Source organism: Carettochelys insculpta, chromosome 4, assembly GCF_033958435.1.
Source record: "Carettochelys insculpta isolate YL-2023 chromosome 4, ASM3395843v1, whole genome shotgun sequence".
Classification (NCBI taxonomy): domain Eukaryota; kingdom Metazoa; phylum Chordata; order Testudines; family Carettochelyidae; genus Carettochelys; species Carettochelys insculpta.
In genome coordinates this window covers 105,112,610-105,131,099 of record NC_134140.1, presented here as the reverse complement: position 1 = coordinate 105,131,099, position 18,490 = coordinate 105,112,610, and the positions used below count along the sequence as shown (strand labels likewise).

At 45.8% G+C, this 18,490-nt stretch overlaps 1 protein-coding gene across 2 annotated transcripts in view; it reads right to left on the bottom strand.

Annotated features, from left to right (window-relative positions):
- Window positions 1-18,490, bottom strand: part of NDST4 (N-deacetylase and N-sulfotransferase 4) — a 153,700-nt gene that overhangs the window by 89,613 nt on the left and 45,597 nt on the right. For both annotated transcript variants that reach the window (XM_074991959.1, XM_074991960.1), the window contains exon 3: window positions 9,375-9,529. In XM_074991959.1, the coding sequence (XP_074848060.1) occupies window positions 9,375-9,529 (155 nt within the window). The remainder of the gene's footprint in view (window positions 1-9,374; window positions 9,530-18,490) is intronic.

The following is an 18,490-nucleotide window of genomic DNA, read 5'->3' as shown; positions in this document are numbered from 1 at the left end:
ATTGAAAACATGTTGATGCTATGACTATAAGCGATACAACCTGTATCAATCAAAACCAAGTGCTGGGCAGTGGCTAATTAACCTGAAAACCTCAGGAAGCATCAACAGCTTCAGGTGGATGAGTGCCTGCTCAAGGTAGTGGAACCATGGATGAAGGTTTTGCCAGCAAAAGGCAGATGAGCAAATTCACTCAGTGGTTTTGCTAATGATATAACCTATCTAGCAGTGGAGCCCCTGTAGGCAGGCAGATGGAAGATCTTTGTACTGGCAACTCCTGCAGCACAGCTGGTTCCAAATGACACGGGCAAAGCTGTTGCAAGCACACACACTCCATCTTTGCAGGCAACATTAGCACAACACAGATGGTGGCAGTTATGGGTGATAATCTCTCTCTTAACAGGTGTAAAAGAGGGTGTCACAGGTCAGTTTTGATGGTGGGAGGAATCACTGCCTTACACTGGCCAGCCACCATCCTTCACAAAAACATGCAGAAGCCCCCTAGACTGTCAGGCGATGACTCACGATGGTCTGTCTGCCTCATCAGGTACATGTGACTATACCCAAAAGTGGAAAAGCACATGGAAATGTTGCACCTGACAAAAATAAGAAATGAAGAACTTTCCAGCATGGAAGGTGGAATCTCAGGACTACATGCTTGGATTGACGGATGACTACTTATAATGCACAAACAGCATATGGAAGCCAGTTTTGATAAACCGTGACCTGGACAAACTAAATGTTGCTATTGCAGCACTTCAGGAAATAAGACTTGCAGATGCTGCTTCTGTCCAAGAGGCCAATTACACCTTCCTTTAGCAGAGTAAAAGCAGAAAAGAAAATCATCTGCATGGTACCAGTTTCACAGTGAGAAACAAGTGGGTAAAGCTCACGGAAACACCTACTGGGATATCCGAGCATATCTCCCTTAAACTTCAGACATTCTCTGGCTCTGTGAACATCGTTTGTGCCTATGGATCAACAGTCAAATCTAGCTTTTGAGAAGAGTACTCTTTTTTAATTGTTTGCCTCAAGTTACCAAAAGAATACCATTGACTGAGCAACTTTTCCTCCTTGATGACTTTAGTGTATGAATCAGTGCAGACTATAGATGGGCAGATTGCCTACAACATGTTGGCAGCAGGAAGAAGAATGAGAATGGCCAACTACTTCTTGATTTCTGTTCCCGAAACTAATGTGCACTTCTATTCAGCACAGAGAACCACATGAAACAGCCATGCTCTGGGGTTGCTGGCAGGCAGGAAAGCCTAACAGAGTGCTGCTGGTCAGGAGCTTCTTAGGCAAGTGCCTCTCAGGCTATGTCTACACTAGAGGGTGTTGTTGAAAAAAACCCGTGGAGTGTCCACATTACCAAGGTGGCCTGTCGACCATGAATTGACAGAATGCAGCACTTTTGTTGACAGCTGTATCGCACTCCGCATGAGGGATAATGCCTCTGTTTACAGCGACCTGTTGACAGAAAGCCATTCCGGGGAGGGGGCTTCTGTCAACAGAAAAGGCCTCCAGAGTGCCACACAGGTGCTCCAGGGGAAACCCTGTCCACAGCATTCAGTGCTCTATTGTGTCTGCCTCTGGCCCTGCCCCTCAGGAAGCCCAGGAGACCCCATGGCAGGAAGCTGAGAGCATGCAAACAGTAGAGCTACATGCTGCTGTGCAAGCGACCTCACAGCCACTCCTTTTCAGACAGTGTTCTCTGTGGCACACTAGCAAGGAGCCTCAGACCCATCCCTGAGCCCTCAAGGGACCAGCTGGAGGGGTTCCGGGAGTCACCCCGGAGCACAAAGAAGCAGGCCCCCTCCTGGACCAGGCCAAGATGCAGGTATTCCTGGACCTGTGGGTCAAGGAGGAGCTATTTTAAGACCCCAAGGCAAAATGCTATAATGTCCCTGCCTATTCCTGAATGGCAACTGCCTTGGAGAAATGGGGCCATCCACTCGGCAGCATGGAACAGGTTCAGGCAAAAGTGAAGGAGCTCTGGCAGGGCTACGTTCAGGCCTGGGAGCTGGCCATTACTCAGGGTCAGGACCATCACCTGCCCTTCTTATAAGGAGCTTCAGGACATCCTGGGAGGGGACACATCACCTCCAACATACACCTCTGACATGGTGCCGGAGGCCCCTCAAGCACAGCTGGAGCCCCTGGAGAAGGAAGAGCAAGGCTATGAGTCCCAGCCCCTGCGGGAGCCAGAGGCAGACACGGCCTCAGAAGCCAGCAGCAGCACCTTCATAATAAGCCTAGAGCCAATCCCTACCAGCCAGGCCAACTCCCGGGTATCTTCCAGTCTGGGTGAGGGTCCCTCCTGTGAGTACCCCACACACCCGGTCATGGGAGGTGGGTGCAGATGGGGCATGGTGTGAGCGTCAGCTGACAAGCAGTAATACAGATTTAATGGTAGTAACTGCTGCCACGAAAGAATGGGAGCAGAGTAAAGGATGTAAGTCTGAGAGTCAGATACACGGAGTGGGAATGCTGTCTCTGTCAGGTAACAGGCCAGCTGAGGATAGAGCCAAAATGAAGTATGGTGGGAAGTAGTGAGTGGGGAAAAGACCTGATTAGAAAAAGAATAGAGTGGGTAAAGGGACAGGTTGGAAATCCACCATAATTTGTTGAGCACACAGTTGGCTCCTAGAATAAAGTATGCTCATTGTCTTGATAATTATTCAGAACTACGTACTAATCACAGACAAAAACAAAGTTGTGCAGTCAGTGGTGGATTCTGTGTATGCACAACAAAACGATCACAGACACTAGAAATCCATAAAAATATATGGCATCCAATTTGCCAGCACGAAACTACACATATTGAAATTCCAATGGCCCAGAAGCCTGTGGATGTGTAGACAGTCAGCACTTGGTATGTCGTGCACCTTTTGCACAATTTGTATTTGGTGGGTTTTTTTTTTAAAGTCAAAGGGTTTTGGCAGTCTAAGGAGCAAGGAGTGGTGAGAATAGAATTATATAGGAGAAATTCAAAATAATGTACAACAGACAATCTCAATCTGCTATTGTTGTTTTGCATAATTTCTCCTAATATTAATTCTTGAATAAGCTCTTCTCTTTTGTGACCTATAGCCAAAAAAAACCCCAATGCTTGTCTTGTCTCTGCATGATTTTCAGTGTCATCTGCAATTCAGCACTCCAAGGAACTACTCACTAACTGAGACAAAAGAAAAAAGATAAAGCCTTGGGATTATATGAATTCAGTATTCTTGTAATCTAATGAGGAATAGGGCAAGAATACTACCCACTGCCAACAACATAAGGAAGAGACAGAATGAGAATATGAATTTACTGGGTCATTTACCAGGGAAACAAGGCTTCAAGCTTTTCCCTTCCCCATGCAAAGTAATATTGCCTAGATCAGACAATGGCAAACCATGGTAGATTTGTGTTAATACATTTTGACTGATGCGGACGGGGGTTCATTTTCTTCCATTATTACTTTCTAATTCTCACAGAACATTCTGTCATCCTTAGAGGATGAAAATATTGCCATTAAATTGCCTCTTGACAGGTAAAAGATGCAGCATCTGTGGCTAAAACAAATTCCATTGCTGATACCAGCTGCCATACAAATCATTCACATACATGTAAGATAGCTTTGTTCTTACAAGGAACTTCCTTAACTTTACACCATGTCCTGTGTTGTTGCATAATTTTCAACCCCACTTGGGCTATGTCTACACTAGCCCCAAACTTCGAAATGGCCATTCAAATGGCCATTTCGAAGATTGCCAATGAAGTGTTGAAATGCATATTCAGCACTTCATTAGCACGTGGGCGGCCACGGCGCTTCGAAATTGACGCAGCTTGCTGCCGCATGGCTCGTCCCGACAGGGCTCCTTTTGGAGAGGACCCTGCGTACTTCGAAGTCCCCTTATTCCCATGAGCAGATGGGAATAAGGGGACTTCGAAGTAGGCAGGGTCCTTTCGAAAAGGAGCCCTATCATGACGAGCCGCGCGGCAGCGAGCCGTGTCAATTTCGAAGTGCCGTGGTCACCCGCATGCTAATGAAGCGCTGAATATGCATTTCAGCGCTTCATTAGTAAACTTCGAAACGGCCATTTGCGTGGCCATTTCGAAGTTTGGGGCTAGTGTAGACACGGCCTTGATGTTAGAAAATATCATTCATTCATCAGCCAATTGTTAAATAGTATATTAACAGTCCTTTTTGATATGCAAAACATTGAGTGCACTTATCAAAAGTTTTATTTTACCGTTGCATTTAAGTTTCAAACGTTTCAACTTTGTGTTGATTTTTAGTATTTAACTGATTGTAAATATAATTTTGCAAAGCACACAGGGGAAAGGATTATTATTTCTATTTTATAGATGGACATATTGAAGTACAAGTCAAAAGGCAAAGCCATTGCAGAGCTGAGAATAGAACCCTGTCATTATGATTTGATTCAGTCACGTACTCTGAATCACAGAACTTGCTCCCTATTTGCAGTGGAATTTGCATATGCAGATCCTTGGGAACAATAGACTGTTTTTACAATCCAAGAAGAAAATGCAATGCACATTTAAAATTTCATGCAATAATTTAACTATTACTATGTGTTTCATAGGAAGTTCTGAATTAGCTAGTGTCCCTGAAGCTTGGCTTTAATTCAGAGTAGGAATTCTGTTGCAATTAAGAATATTTATTATAAAATTATTGTTTCTCCCAGAACAATTGACCATGCTGGGCCTAATCAAAAGCCTATTGAAGTCAGTGGGAATCTTTCTATTGATTTCAGTATAGATTTACTGTAAAAGGAATCTGCAAACCAAAAGGCACTGTAGTGATTCAACGTATGTTCTAGTTTATTATAAATAGTTTCCCAATATGAGATCACAGAAAGTAGGTGTCACGGTTTTTCATGTAACATGTTAACATTAAGCTGTTCTAAGAAGTCCTGATGTGAAGCAATTGCTGAGCTTAAGATTTGCAATAGCATTAATACAGCCTTCTAGGATAGAATGTGTTCCTTTCAAACCTTTAGAAAAAGAAAAAAACAAAAACAAAAACAAAACGAAAAAAAACCCCACCCACACTTGACTATCCCACCCTCAATCAACTTCTCTTAGAAATGGACATATCTTTACTTAAAAGCTTCCAAAGTAAAGATTGGGCTCAGTGGATGGATGAGTGATGCAAGGGAAAACAGCACAAAAATATGAGGACTCTAGGGGACATAAAAAATACAAAATGAAAAACGTGTGTGGAGACATCTGCTTAATTATTGTCAGTGCTTTTTTTAAAAAAGAGGAGCTGGTACTCAGCCAGCTCCCCCATTTCCTGCCCCTCTGCCTCCAGCCAATCTCACAGCTGGGGCTACCAAGGTGCCAGCAAGTACAGCACAAAAAAATTTTATTATTCTTGTTAATTAAACTACAGGTTGAACTTCTCCAGTCTGACACTCTCTGGTCCGGCAACTTCCATGTCCAGCATGATGTCAGCCAGATGTGCACTTATGGTGAGTGTAGCCAAAAAGTCCCATAAAGTGTGTTTACAGCCATCAGTCCTGTCTCTCAATGTTCTGTGTTGTTAGCTCTAATTTACCCCCAAATGTCTTCTCAGACCCAAGTAAGCAGTGCAAGTATTCAAAATGCTGCTATAAAATATTTATTTTCCAAATTCTCTGGTTTGGCACCAGTCTAGACTAGAGAGGTTCAACCTGTGCTAATTTGGATTTGGAACCTAAATAAGTTTTTGACATAAAAAAAGTGTACTGATTCTTATAAAAGGATTTGCTTTTGGTTATTGTATGAGATATGAAAGCATGTCATAAAGAGGTGGGGAATGCCATTCGCAAACACAGTAACATATAAAATAAGAGAAAGGAGAGGAGAATTCAAGATTGCTCCAAGTTCATGGCTGCCAGAACTGTGTTAGAGATCAGGGAGGTTGTCACGTCAGGAAGATAAATTTCTCCCACAGAAAGGATTTCACATGAAGCCCTTTGAAAAGAAGTGTTCTCATAAGTAAATTGTACAGCTTTTATAGAATTCAGTGCGGAGAGGTCAGTACAACCCATGGCCAACCATTAGAAGGAAATAAAACTATAATGACAGCAGCCTTTCACTTTCTTCTGTTCCTTATTTATGGGTACCCTTAAGAGCCCCTGCCACTCAGTGAAAATTACTTTGGAGAGAAGGTATTTCCTTTGTAGTTAAAACTGCAACCTTTTATCCCATCTTATAACTTTTTGCTATTAAATATAGTTTGACCTGCACATTGGCAGGTTTAATCCAATTACTGAGGGGAAAAATTGTGAAAGGTTGAAAGGAAGTGAGTCAAAAACGTTTGAGTTACATGTCACAAAAATTACTTTGACTTGAATGTGAACTGTCTAATATTTGTTCATGTCCCTTTCCCTCACAAACAGGATAACACAACCCCTCCAAATGTTCTAAAAAGCTGAATCTCAGAAGAATTGTACATGAATTAAAGTGAAGAAACAGTCTGTAATTATACATAGTTATATTGTTCTACTGAATGTTCTATTGAATGTTAATTATTGTATAGAAGCATACCAGAGTTATTTACCTGTTATCAGTTACTTCTGGTTTAAAGGGAATATGAGGATCTTTGTATGGAGTGGATGCACTTAAATGTACACTGGTGTATTATTTAAGACGAGATTCAGTAAACATCATAGTAGCATGTGGGCCAAGGGTGTAGTTACAGCTTTGGGATCATTTTCTAAACTAGTCCCAAAATTCAAAGTACAGTTTGCATAAAATTCCCACAATTTGGTTGTTTCCTAAAGCATATTATCCCTTTAATCCATAAGTCTGCAAAGGGGCTTGGACGTGTCCAAGAGCATCATTTCCTGATTTTTGGTTTTGCTTTGGGTTGCAGATGGAACCAGCAATTTATAACCAAAACGAAATAGAAAATACTGTAACGAAAAGCCATGTGAATGTCTAGGTTTGTTTGAGTTCAACTTTTGAATAATGTTCCAGTCTGGTTCTTGTACCTGATTTGATTTGCCCATTGCTAATCATGATGGGAAAAGACATGGATTCTACAATCCATGAATGAATCAACTCAGAAAAGAAAGCTGATAAAAGAACCATTCCCAGTCTGATCTACTAAACAAATATGATTCCATGCAAATATCCGGGCAAACAAAAAGTTGAGGGCGAAAAAGAAAAAACTACAGGAAGAATAGGAGGCAATTACATGAAGGCTACGTCTACACGTGCACCCAACTTCGAAATAGCTTATTTCGATGTTGCGACATCGAAATAGGCTATTTCGATGAATAACGTCTACACGTCCTCCAGGGCTGGCAACGTCGATGTTCAACTTCGACGTTGCTCAGCCCAACATCGAAATAGGCACAGCGAGGGAACGTCTACACGCCAAAGTAGCACACATCGAAATAAGGGAGCCAGGCACAGCTGCAGACAGGGTCACGGGGCGGACTCAACAGCAAGTCGCTCCCTTAAAGGGCCCCTCCCAGACACACTTTCATTAAACAGTGCAAGATACACAGAGCCAACAACTAGTTGCAGACCCTGTATATGCAGCACGGACCCCCAGCTGCAGCAGCAGCAGCAGCCAGAAGCCCTGGGCTAAGGGCTGCTGCCCACGGTGACCACAGAGCCCCGCAAGGGCTGGAGAGAGAGTATCTCTCAACCCCCCAGCTGATGGCCGCCATGGAGGACCCCGCTATTTCGATGTTGCGGGACGCGGATCGTCTACACGTCCCTACTTCGATGTTGAACGTCGAAGTAGGGCGCTATTCCCATCCCCTCATGGGGTTAGCGACTTCGACGTCTCGCCGCCTAACGTCGATTTCAACTTCGAAATAGCGCCCGACGCATGTAGACGTGACGGGCGCTATTTCGAAGTTAGTGCCGCTACTTCGAAGTAGCGTGCACGTGTAGACGCAGCTGAAGTTTGCAAGAGTATGGACTTCATTAGAAAAAGGAACACATTGATAAGCAAGGAAAGCGTTTTCTTCCAATTCCCTGTTAAATGTTAAGCTTCCTGGACTCTCTTTATTTGCTCTGTGCTTTCAGAGAAGGGAAGCGTACTGGCATCTGCAAATGGAAGATGCTCTGAGAGTTTAAGTAAACAGCAGGCTGTGTGACAATGTCATTCTGTTCCTTTGAGTGATTTTAGTTGTTTGGTGTTGCAATGCTTTGCTAAGAGCCATATAATGTTTTCTTCCCTAAAGACAGGGCTTATAGATTTTGTTTTTCCTCTTGTTATGCTGACTAACGAAGTGGAACTGTCCTGGATTTGTTCTAAAGAGTTTTCAACATTACTTTAAAATACAATTATATTGAGCTCCATATAATGCTGTCAGTGACGGCTCTTAAAAGTTAACAGTGCGAACAGGCTAAATCAAACATCATTATGCATCTCCAACACCAAGAGGCAGCTTAAATACTGAAGGAAATACATTTTCTTTCAAAGATTTTTAACGAAGCCTTGTGACATCCAACAATTTCACTTCTTAATTTGTTTATCAGGTTGAGGTATCTTCCCAGAAAACCTCAAATTCTATGCAATATTTTAAGTGAAACTCTCATTTTGCTTATTATCTACTGTCTGGTCCCTGACTCCACTCCCCCCTCCCCCCATATCTACATTATGTATCGGGAAGCAGATTGCCTCTTTATAAGTGCCTTCTTTAAGCTACAATGTACAGGGACAAGCTAAGTGATGCTCTCTGGTGGCATTACATAACCAATTGGCTACTTGTAGGCCATTGCATGCTTACAAGGCCAGTATAAAAAGGGACAGGGCAGTGTTCTCCTAAACAAGGGACAAGGTAGTAGTAAACTAAGTCCAAGTTCCTTTTTCAGATCTGAGTTTCCAAAGCCAGGCTTGGGTCCACATGGTAGATAAAGCCTCACATTTTTTTCCAGCGCTTCCCAACAAACTAGGTGAAGAGTCTGTACCCTGGTGACCACGTACACTCTCCCCATGCACATCCTCATGGCATGACACAGTGCAGTAAAGAACTCCTTACTTGTTCTTGCACTGACTTATCCACTCTCCAATGCCTTCAGAGGTTGGGGAACATAGCTCTCACACGTCCTTTAAACTTAAACATGAAGAAATGCAAACTCTCCTTCTCTAATGGAAAAGCTAATAAGCATTAATCTTCCTTAGTTTCTGGCCCCAGACAGAGCTCTTTTCTACCATCAGAGCTGAAGTTATTCAGTCCCTCTCATCTAGGCAGCAACTGAGCTGAGCTTTCCCTTCTTAGCTCACCCACATAGCTTACACCAACTTTAGGTGTCACAGGGCAGGACTGATTGCCACCCTGGGCTGCCCAAGTATAGCCCATTAAATTTCCTGACTCAGGAGGGCCTGCAGCCTATCAGACTTTATACTTTTTACTCACTAATGCAAAATCTTTGTTGAGAATCATCTGCTCCACCAGGGATGACTCATTATGGAAGAGATGAGGCTGCATGTGACTCCACATATGGGGAAACCACCAGAACTCATCCACGGAGCCCAATAACAGGTCATCACCTTCATCTTCCTCTTCAGTTCCTGCAACATAAGAAAGAAACATTAACAACTATGAAGTGAAAGGTGCATTTTTTTAAACCGGACTGATAACTGCGTCATCACTGTAATGTCATAATTTTGGTAAAAGTACATTGCTCTGTTAAGGAAAGGATGTTAGGAAGTGTTTTCTTTGCTATTTCTATCCTCCCATGTTAATTTGTAACAATGACAGCTGACTTTTAAGGGCAGGCTCAAAGGGAAAACCAAGGTCCAGTTGTAACCATAAGTCCATGTTGACTGCTTTTGGAAAGCAGGTGATCACAGTTTCTCTCATTTGGTCTTCAAGAGCTTTAAACTGCTAGAGAAGAGGACTAGAGCCAAACTATTTTCTCATGTTCTATGGCTGGCTCCTGGAGTTGTATTAATGCAGGGGTCTGCAAATGAAATAGGGAGAAGAGCCATTTTTTCAACTTCAATTACAAAATCAATAAGTCAAGAGCTTCAGTGCACATGAATACAAGTCAGGCCTTAATAAATAATATCAATCTGTGCTTTTTGTCACTCCTATTTTGAGAACAGTGCACACAAAATGATTTGTACCAGCTAGAAAGCTGTTACTCCCATCTCCAGGCTTTACCCACTTCAGTCCCGTAAACCAATCTTCTATCCTCAAGCTTTACCCGGTCCCACCAACCACACCCAAAACCCCAGGCTTAATCCCCTTAGCTCCCAAACCACCCTCACCCTCAGGCTTAACCCCTATCAGCCCTAAATCATCCCCTCATCCCCAGAATTTACCTGCCTGAGATGCCCACCTCTCCCGCTGCTCCCCCCACTACCTGGGTGTTTACTTTAAGAGCTGTTCAAAGGGAAGTGACTGATTTCAGCTTGGAGAAACTGAAAGCCCAGGGTGGGGGCAGACAGCCTGCAGTGCCCCAAGGTGGCAGGGAGTCACTGTACTGGGTGCACATCCTAGCCTCAATACGACTGCATCAAGCCGCACAGTCCAGCCCCGCTTGCATTGGTTTGAGCATGATGGGAGGTTCAAGAAACACTTCTTATTGGACAGCAGCACCCACATGACTGGGAGGCAGAGCCCCCATGCCTTCCCTCTGTCGGCCGGCAGCAGCCAGCCTCCTCCTCCTCTTCCCCAGTGCAGCTCTGGCAAGTCAGGCTTGGCTGCCCTTCCCTGCAGCTCCCTTCCCCCCTGTACAGCATATGGGTTGCTGCTGGCTTCCTCTTCCAGTAGTCCCTGTCACCACTGATCCCTCTTGTGGCTCTGGAGGCTGCCACTGCATAAAAAAAAATCCTTAAGCCCGTTTTAATGGTGGGCTTTCCTTAAGCGATGGGCAGCCTCCGGAACTACAAGAGGAGTCACCAGTGGCAGCACTCAGAGCTGCAAGTGGCTCCTCAAAGAGCCACAGGTTGCCAATCCCTGTTCGAATGTGATCCTTAGATGAAAGAACATATTTATCTGGCCTGGTGTACACGTAGAGGCAGCAGTAGAAACCTGATGTTTGCATTTTATGAAAGCTCTGAAGAAAGCCAAAAGAAATTGCCCCTCAAAGCCTTATCATTCCATGCCTCATGAAACTAGAATCTGAAAAAATACAACCCTGTTTTATAAAAGCACTAGGCAGGAAAACAAAGCTGTAATAGTCAGAACTTTGAAAACTCTGCTCTCAGATTTCAAGTGTAGGGTAGAGTTTTCCTTGATATTATGTCTCTTTTGGAGAATTTAAACTTTCATTTTAAAATAAAAAGTAACAGTCTATGCAGTGCCATTTTTGTGAAAAGAAAAAAGAGATGCTGGTAATCAGCCTGCTCCCCTCCCCCTCTCCTCAGCCAATCCAATGGCTGGGGCACCTTCTGGCACAACAAAAGCTTTGAGTCTTTGTTAGTGAAGATGTGTGCTGAGGTTCAGACAGCAGAATGGAAATTTTTGTCTGAAACAATTTTTCTTTGAAAACTGCACAATCATGTCAGCTGAACCACTTTGAAAATTTGTGTCCGTTTCTGACAATTGCTTCAGGAGAAAATTATGAAAATGTCAAAATAATGCATTAAAATTAAATATTTTCATTTGGTGCCATCCAGAAAACCACATAGAAGAAGGTGATACCTCTTTCCCCTCGACAAATGGTAACCCAGTGGATAGACAAAAGACTCACACGACATGGGGGAGACTTAGGTTTGAATCCGCGACATGAAGACTATAGTTGCAGCCTGGTCTTCTCCTCCCAGGTGGGTGTTGTAACAACCAGATATAGAGTCACTCTATTTATCACTGAGGCCTAATGAATATTTCATTTTTAAACAGAGTGGAACAGCTTCAACACTTCAATAGAAGTGATTGAGAGAGTCTTACATGGGAATAACCACTAGTCTATAGAGACACTTATTTGGAATAAGTCCCTGATGGGGGCACCATCTCTAATAGTATGTCTACACTTATGGGAAGATTGATGTACTGGAGATTGACCTTCCTGGGTTAGATTTTGTGCCATGGTGCTGCTCTCAACCCCGGTACTCCTGGCAGTCAAGAGGAATAAAGGAAGTCGACATGAGAGTTTCTCCTGTCAACCTACCATTATGTGGAGGGTGGCAAAAATTGATTTTAAATAAGTTGACTCCAGCTATGCAATTGTTAGAGCTGGATTTGTGTATCTAAAATTGATTTTTCCTCCCAGTAGACCAGGTCTAACACAAGCACCATTCACAAAACAATGATGAAGTCCCCTAGAGAATCTAGCCCTTCCAGTTTCCAAATGTCCTTGACTTTTATTAAACAAAACACTAAAAAAGTTTCATTTTGATTGACCTGAAACAAATGTATTCTTCTATTTTTCAGAATTGCTGATGAAATGAAAAGTCAGTTATTTGCACAACACTGTGAGAAATGATGTAGAGCTACTTTCTGGCATCTGGAGACAGATATCCAACACTTTTTAAAAGGTGGCTGCCTACATTAAATCTTACTAACTTAATCCAAATCAACTATTTAAACGTCAGTCAGTTTACTGGCAGCATTTCTTCTAGTTCATTCTTTATTTGTCACAAACAGATTGAGTGTAGCACCCACAGATAGCTTTCTTTTTTAGAAGTCTTTCAACACTTTGCAAAACTAATTACAAAGAAAGTGGTTCCTTGTCATCCTTATTCATTTCCACAGAAGGTATTAGGAAGATAAATCTTCAGTGTAAATCATCAATGTACTATTTACATTGGTATTTAATCTCCTCAGTGGTTTGAAGAGTATATCTTTACAATGAGTGTAGCGCTCTCTTTTTCTTTTGATTCCCCACTAATCTATTTATACATTATTTGTGGCATATTACAGGTGAAGAAAACATACCAAAGATTCTATACCACACTATGGCCGTGTCTACACGTGCCCCAAACTTCGAAATGGCCATGCAAATGGCCATTTGGAAGTTTACTAATGAAGCGCTGAAATGCATATTCAGCGCTTCATTTGCATGCGGGCGGCAGCGGCGCTTCGAAATTGACGCGCCTTGCCGCTGCGTGGCGCGTCCAGACGGGGCTCCTTTTCGAAAGGACGCCACCTACTTCGAAGTCCCCTTATTCCCGTGAGCTCATGGGAATAAGGGGACTTCGAAGTAGGCAGGGCCCTTTCGAAAAGGAGCCCCGTCTGGACGCACCGCGCGGCGGCAATGCGCATCAATTTCGAAGCGTCGCTGCCGCCCGCATGCTAATGAAGCGCTGAATATGCATTTCAGTGCTTCATTAGTAAACTTCCAAACGGCCATTTGCATGGCCATTTCGAAGTTTGGGGCACGTGTAGATGTAGCCTATGAGCTGTGTCTACACAGGCACAAAATGTCTAATACATGTGTCCCTCTTGCAAAAGAATGGGAGGTGCATCTACACATGCAACATCTTCTCTTGAAAGAAAATCAAAAGAATGGAGAACAGATGTCAGAATCCAAACCCTGATCCCATATCAAGAAGATTGTCCCCTTTCAAAAAGCTAAATCAAAAGAGTACACTTGTAGATGTTCCACAGTCCACTTTCTTGAAAGAGGGGTCCGCCATGGCACCAGTCACCTTAAGCACAGGGCTTCTCCAGCTGGCAGCAGTGGGGCTCTATGATCCCTGTGTTCATCCACCCTTAAAGCAGCATGGATGCAGGAACCCTGTGGCAGAAGCTAAAGGTATGCTAGGAGCAGCCTCAGCACAAGCTCCAGCAGTGCGGCTTCTGTGAAGCCCAGGAGCAGCAGCAGGCAACAATGGCCAGTAGCCAGCCCCTGCGGGAACCCCAGGGCTCCCACTCCAAGACCTCGCAGGGCTCCCAGGGTTCCGGGGGTAAGAAAAAAAAACAGGCCCCCTACTGGACCAAAGGGGAACTGAGGAACCTCCTCGGATTATGGAAGGAGGGGGAGGTCCTCCTTGAAATGGGGGTAAAGTGGTGAAATGCCACAGCATTCACCCACCTGGCCCAGGTCCTCCTCATGAATGGCCACCTGGAATGTACTGCTGACCAAGAATGCTCAAAAGTTAAAGAACTTCAGCAGGGTTGGGCCTGGGCCTGGACCTGGGCCCAGGCTAGCCACTCCAGGACAGCTCCAGCCACCTGCCCCTACTTCTGAGAGCTCAGGGGCATCCTGGGGCCCTGGGACAGCTCCTCACCCCCGGCGGTCCGGGATACATCAGCAGATGAGCAGCTGCTGGATGAGGAGGAGCAGCCCAGATCAGGGACCCAGAAGGCTGAGGGCACCACCAAGTGGTCAGGCAGGGAGGGAGACCTAACCATATACTTCCCCTCCCACTCGTTGAGCCAGGTGACTGGGAGCCAGGCATCCCTGGACATCAGCGAGGGACCCTCTGGTACATACTCGGCAGGGTGCGCACCTGGTCCATGGGGTAGGGGGTGACGCACTGGCTAGCTGACTGCACACAGGACCAGTGGTCCCGGCCCACACCCTTTCTGCCCCAGCATGGTACACCACTCCCCGTGGTGGCCTGCCGGTGATGGCCAGCACACAACCGCAGTGGACAGTGCCACTAGCTGCATGCAGCGTGGCAGCTAGTCAGGGCTGGACAGTACCCAGGCACCACATGCCACAGGCTGGGAAGTCCTGCCTGCCTGAGTTGACCCCAGGCTGCTGAGCTGTCAGATGGGATGCCAGGCCTGGGAGGGGGTCGGGTGCCCTGGGAGGATGCCAGTCTTGGGAGGGGGGATGTCAGTCTTGGGAGGGGGGCAGGTGCCCTGGGAGGGGTGATCCTGGGCCATAATAAGGTACCAACATGCTGTCCCTCTCTCCATACAGCTGCATCATCCAGGGGCCAGGAGAGCCCTGTGATTTCTTTGGCCCCAGAGACCCCCTGGCAGATGTTGAGGGTGGCCAGGCCCCACCCCACATGGCACGCCATCACGGCTGTGGCTGGAGGGCTCCTTGGTGGGCAGAGGAGGACCCAGCCAGCCACCACCAGGCCACGGTGGATGAGTGGCACCCCTGGCTAGTGGAGGCTGGCCTGGAGTGGTGGAGGGCAGTAAGGGACAGGCTGCTGACCACCCTGGAAGGCATCAGCACCATGCTCTGGGAGCACACAGCCAATGTAGCCTGCCTCCTGGCCTCCCTGTCTGTCCCCCACACACCAAGCCTGCTGCTGCCCTTGCTGAGACTGCTGCTGCCCCCCCATGTCCTTCCATGGTCTTACCTGCCAGTGCTCGCCACCCCTTCCCCACCCGCCACAGACCCTGCACCTGGGAGGAAGGGATCCCAGGGCCAGTGGGGCTTGCAGCTCATCACCCCAACCTTGGACTGAGCCGTCCCACCCCTCCCCTCTAGATTAGAAGCCCTCTCATCCCCCTGGTGCACCATCTTTCCTGCAGCTGCACATAGTTGCACGTATGTTTCAGTTGTACATAAATGTTTATTTTCCATATACCCCCTTGTGGTCCTGTGGGAGGGATGGTGGGTGGCAGATGTGTGGGTGCGGTGGTGGTGGTGAAGGTGGGGATGGTAGTGGCAGGGACAGTGGGAGGCAGATGTGCTGGGGGATGGGTGTGGGTGGGGTGGGGGTCACAGGTGGCCATCCGCAAAGGCCTGCCTGAGGGCCTCCCTAATGTGGAGGCCCTCCTGGTGGGCCTGGTGGATGAAGATAATTCCTGGCTGCTCATACCCAGCGCTGGCTGCATTGCTCTCCCGCCCCTGGACAGAGGCATCCCCCTTGCCCTCCACAATGTTGTGGAGGATGCATCAGGCACCCACAACCTAGGGCACACGGAAGACCCTGACCTCCAACCTCACGTGGAGGCACCTCCACCACCCCTTAAGGCACCCGAAGGCTCTCTCCACAATGTTATGGGCATGGTTGAGGCGCTTGTTGAATGCCACTCAGGGAGGTGCGGTGAGGTGGCCCATGTACAGCTGCAGAAGCCATGGCTGGAGGGGGAAGGCTGTGTCTGCCACCATGCAAAGTGGAATGGATGTCACCCCACCCCCCCACCGGCATCTCGTGCTGGGGGATGAATGTGCCAGCCCCCATGTGCCAGCAGAGCCCAGAGCTTCTGAACATGTGGGCGTCATGGGTGTGGCTGGCTCAGCCCACACAGATGTCCGAGAACTGGCTCCTAGCATCCACCAGGGCCTGAAGGACCACTGAATGGTAGCCCTTCTATTAATGTACTGGCCGGTGCTGTGTGCCGCGGTGCAGAGGGGGATGTGCATGACTTCCAATGCACTGAAGAGGTTCAGGAATCTCAGGTTGTTGAAGCCCATGACAGCATCATCCAGATCCCCCAGGCAGATGACCCTGTACAGCAGTATTGCATTGATGGCTCTGATGACCTACATCGGGTGGGAGGGGGACAAGTGCTCCCATGAGGGCTTTGCAGGCCATAGGGTTGCCCCCTGCCCGCCTGGCCCCTGCCCCCACCTGCCTGTCTGCCCCCTGCATCCGAGGGTTCTCCTTGCCCAGGCCCCCCCACCCAGATGTGGGGGGCATGTGACCCTGACTTACCTCCATAAGTATGGCCCCAACAGTGGTCACGCCCACCCCAAACTGTTGTCCCATGGAGTGGTAGGTGTCTGGGGTGGCCAGTTTCTGTTTCTCCAGGGTGAGAGCCGGAGGGGGGTCCCCAACAGTGCCTTGGGTTGGGGGACCCCTACAGCCCCAGGAAGGTTGCTCAGCCACCCAAGCAGATCTGGGGCAGCTGGTGCACAGTAATGCCAGGAGGGTCTCCAGGATGAGAATGTCCTCATGCAGGAGCTGCTGCTGGGACTCCATCCTGGAGCATGCGTGGGCTCTGCTGGGCTGGGAACATCTAGGCAGCACTCAGATCATGTGGACTGGAGGGTGGAGCATCTGCAGCATTTCCTGTCTCCTTCTTTCCAAGGAGTTCTTGGAGCAGTTTGAACGCTCCCTTTTGAAAGAACACAGTGGCCCTTCAAATGGGCAGGTTGACCCTTCAATCCACTTTTAGCGTGCAGGTGCTCCCTTTCAAAAGCCGCGCTTTCAACCACCCTCTTTTGATTTTTGCCCTTTCAAAGAAGTGCTCATGTGTAGACCTAGCTATGTTGAATAGTCACAGAGAGGTAGCCATATTAGTTTGTATCTTCACAAAACAAAAAAGCAGTCGTATATAGCACTTTACAGACCAACAAAAATAATTTATTAGGTGATGAGCTTTCATGGGGTACACCCATTTCTTCAGAGCTGGAAACAGTGCTTAAAATGAATGTTATATATTCATTGTGCCAGTTCACTTTCAGCACTGTTTCCCGATCTGAAGAAGTGGGTCTGCCTCACAAAAGCTCGTCACCTAATATATTATTTCATTAGTTTTTAAAGTGCCACATGACTGCTTTTTTTGTTTGACTTATGTAGGTGAAAGTTCCTATTAACATATGATCCGTTCAATTTTTTTAAAGCAAAACAATGGCTTATTCGGGAGAAAGCTGGTGGCTATTTCTGTACACACTGGTTAATAACATGTACACTGAATGGTTCATAACTGATCACCAATTATGGCTTTCAGAAGTCAGAAAATCTAGCAGGAAAGAAGGTTAGACCTAGGATGACTTGGAAGCGTAGGATTAACACTGAGACAGAATTTTTTATGTGTTGTTCATGCACACACGTATGTACAGGTGGGAGACATTATTAGAGAGGTAGGATAGGATGGTGATATTAGAAAAATGTTTTTGAAGGGGTCTAGCAGAGTTAGAGATGAGAGTCTGGGAAAACTGTGAAAAACACTTGGATAGTACAAGTAGATAAGACTCAAGTTTGTTTCAGGGTTTCTAAAATAGGTACAGAGAGGAGGAAGACAGGGATTTTACAGAGGTATGAGGGTAAGTATAAATCAGGCATATAACATAATATATGTAAGAATGAAATAAAGTTAGAACACAGGAAGGAGTAATATGTGAATTTAAAACCATATAGATTAAAAAGTTTCCTTTACAAAAGTCATATTTTGTGTTCTGATTTTCCCAGGGTATTCTAAAATGATTTATTTTGTAAAGTTTGAGTATAATATGGTAAGCATTTTTTTTTTTACTGTGGTGAAGGGTGAGGAAAGTAACACACAGTACTTCCTATTTTTGTAACCCCCACCACACTTAAAGAAGAGCTGCAAGAAAAGAACAAAAATGGTTGAGGTTTGAAATGTGGCATAGAGACCTATTAACTTTCTATGCCTTTAAAAGAAAATTTTAATTTAGTGAAATAATAGAATGTTATTGTAAGTTATTCACACAGACTTTTTTTAGAATGCAAAATTGTTGTGTGGTTTTTCAGCAACAAAAGCTTTTCAGAGGAAGTATGCAAAAAACAAAAAAGATTTCAGTTTTCTTTTCTTCTATGTTATGAGAAAGTTAATTTGTCGGCTCCTGGGAATACCAGCTCACATATCCAGATAAGAGTATACACGTGCACAGGAAATGCATACCTACCCTGTATTAGTAATACACAGGAGTCAACTCTTGCTGGTGCCTTTTTGTCTACAAGAGCACAGTTTACTTGTAGCCTAAA